At 43.4% G+C, this 1,759-nt stretch overlaps 1 protein-coding gene across 1 annotated transcript in view; it reads right to left on the bottom strand.

Annotated features, from left to right (window-relative positions):
- aass (aminoadipate-semialdehyde synthase) overlaps nucleotides 1-1,759 on the bottom strand; it is a 34,019-nt gene that overhangs the window by 1,386 nt on the left and 30,874 nt on the right. Inside the window, exon 20 of the mRNA XM_015387442.1 lies at nucleotides 342-430. Within this exon, the coding sequence (XP_015242928.1) occupies nucleotides 342-430 (89 nt within the window). The remainder of the gene's footprint in view (nucleotides 1-341; nucleotides 431-1,759) is intronic.

Below are 1,759 nucleotides of genomic sequence, written 5' to 3'. Positions count from 1 at the left end.
CACACAGCCAGACAGACAAGCTCAGAGCCAGCTCCCATGCCAGAGGATGAAGAGAGCACATCCAGTTAGTCACTAAGGTGTTGATGGAAGCAGAACAGCTGATATTTCACTTTGTTATGGTGTCACAGCCAAACAGGAACAGACCAGATGAAGCTACTATGAGAAAAAGCAGAGAGAGCAGAACGTTAGAGATTGAACTAACAGATTCCGCAGAGTGGGAGAATAGAGATAGAATGAAGCAGAATGATGAAAAAGGAGTCCCTATGTCCTCCAGCAATCTAAGGCTATAGCAGCAGTACCGCCTCTGTTCCTCTGCTCTGACCCAAAGCGGGTGAACTCACCAAAGGAGAGTCTGGCCTCCAGGTGCTTTGCAAGAGCAGCCAGAATGGAGTCTGCATGAGGCACGGCGTCGTCGCAGAGCATCCCTAACCTGCAGTCAGACACAAAACCACAACAACTCAGTTCCATAAACCTCTATTGATCCTGAAGGTACATTTCACAATAAATGTTTTCCTGAAGGCTGAGGGCCTCTCCCCCTCAGACAACCAAGAGAAAAGGCTGACAGCAGGGAGACTGATAGAGACGAGTCCACCCACTGACCAGGGGAGCTCTTTCAAAACGAAGGACAGTCTGACGCTGAGCCCATTTCAGCTTTTCAGCTGTTGCCCCTTTGGCAGCAATGTTTCCATCTCCTCTCCTCTCAGCAGAGGAACAATGACAGCAGGCAGCCTTGGTCTGAAGAGGCTGCACCACTTCACAATGCTAAGCAGAGTCTGCTGTAAGCTGAACAGGTCAGGCTCACAGGTATTCATGTTTATTCCTCCAGTGTTAATCCAGCTGTTTAAAACACTTTCATAGAAGTTAGATGATCAACTATATATTCCAGTAAAAGTGTAAAATTACCACTTTTAAAACTACTTAAAGGATTAAAGTAAAAGTAATGCAGGGAAAACTGTTATGGCCAGAAGTTTTACTGCTCTACCCTATTAAAGGAACATTTTTCTACTATTCTGGACGATAACTTCCTTATACTTCATTTTCTCAGTTTTATAACTAATGGTAACAGTGTCACATTTAACTTTGCATCATCTGCAAAAAACTATTTATTTTAGTTTGTGGTGAGCAACAAGATGGGGCAGCACCGAGTCCAACCACAAGGAAATTAATTATCTGGATGAAACTAATTATTTGGATGGTTTTTATTTGTTTTAAATACCGACAGGCCAGAATGAAAATGAGCTTAAATTAAACAAAACTAACGAGAATATCTTAAAATTTAAGGAGTAGAAGGAAAAAGTTGTCTAAAGAACAATTACTGCAGCAAAGTATAGAAAGCCCACATTTTTACTGAAGTACAGGGAAGAAAATATGTATTTGAACTTCCTGCTATTTTCTAAGTTCTCCCACTAAGAAACCATCTGACCTTGATATCGTAGGTTCAAAATCCAGAAATCACAGGATGTGATTTTTTTGACTATTAATTTATTTGATCCAGCTGCAAATAAGTAATTGAACAGCTGTCAATTGACTCTGATCGGAACCACGGACCTCCATTGATTCGGATCGGAACCGACGGACCTCCATGGATTCGGATCGCAACCACAGACCTCCATGGATTCGGATCGGAACCGACTGACGGACCTCCATGGATTCGACTCGGAACCACAGACCTCCATGGATTCGACTCGGAACCACAGACCTCCATGGATTCGACTCGGAACCACAGACCTCCATGGATTCGACTCGGAACCGACAGACC

The sequence above is a fragment of the Cyprinodon variegatus genome, unplaced genomic scaffold, assembly GCF_000732505.1.
Source record: "Cyprinodon variegatus isolate N-32 unplaced genomic scaffold, C_variegatus-1.0 Scaffold394, whole genome shotgun sequence".
NCBI classification, from domain to species: Eukaryota; Metazoa; Chordata; class Actinopteri; order Cyprinodontiformes; family Cyprinodontidae; genus Cyprinodon; species Cyprinodon variegatus.
Note: the sequence above shows the minus strand (reverse complement) of the source record. Positions and strands in the feature narration are given on the sequence as shown.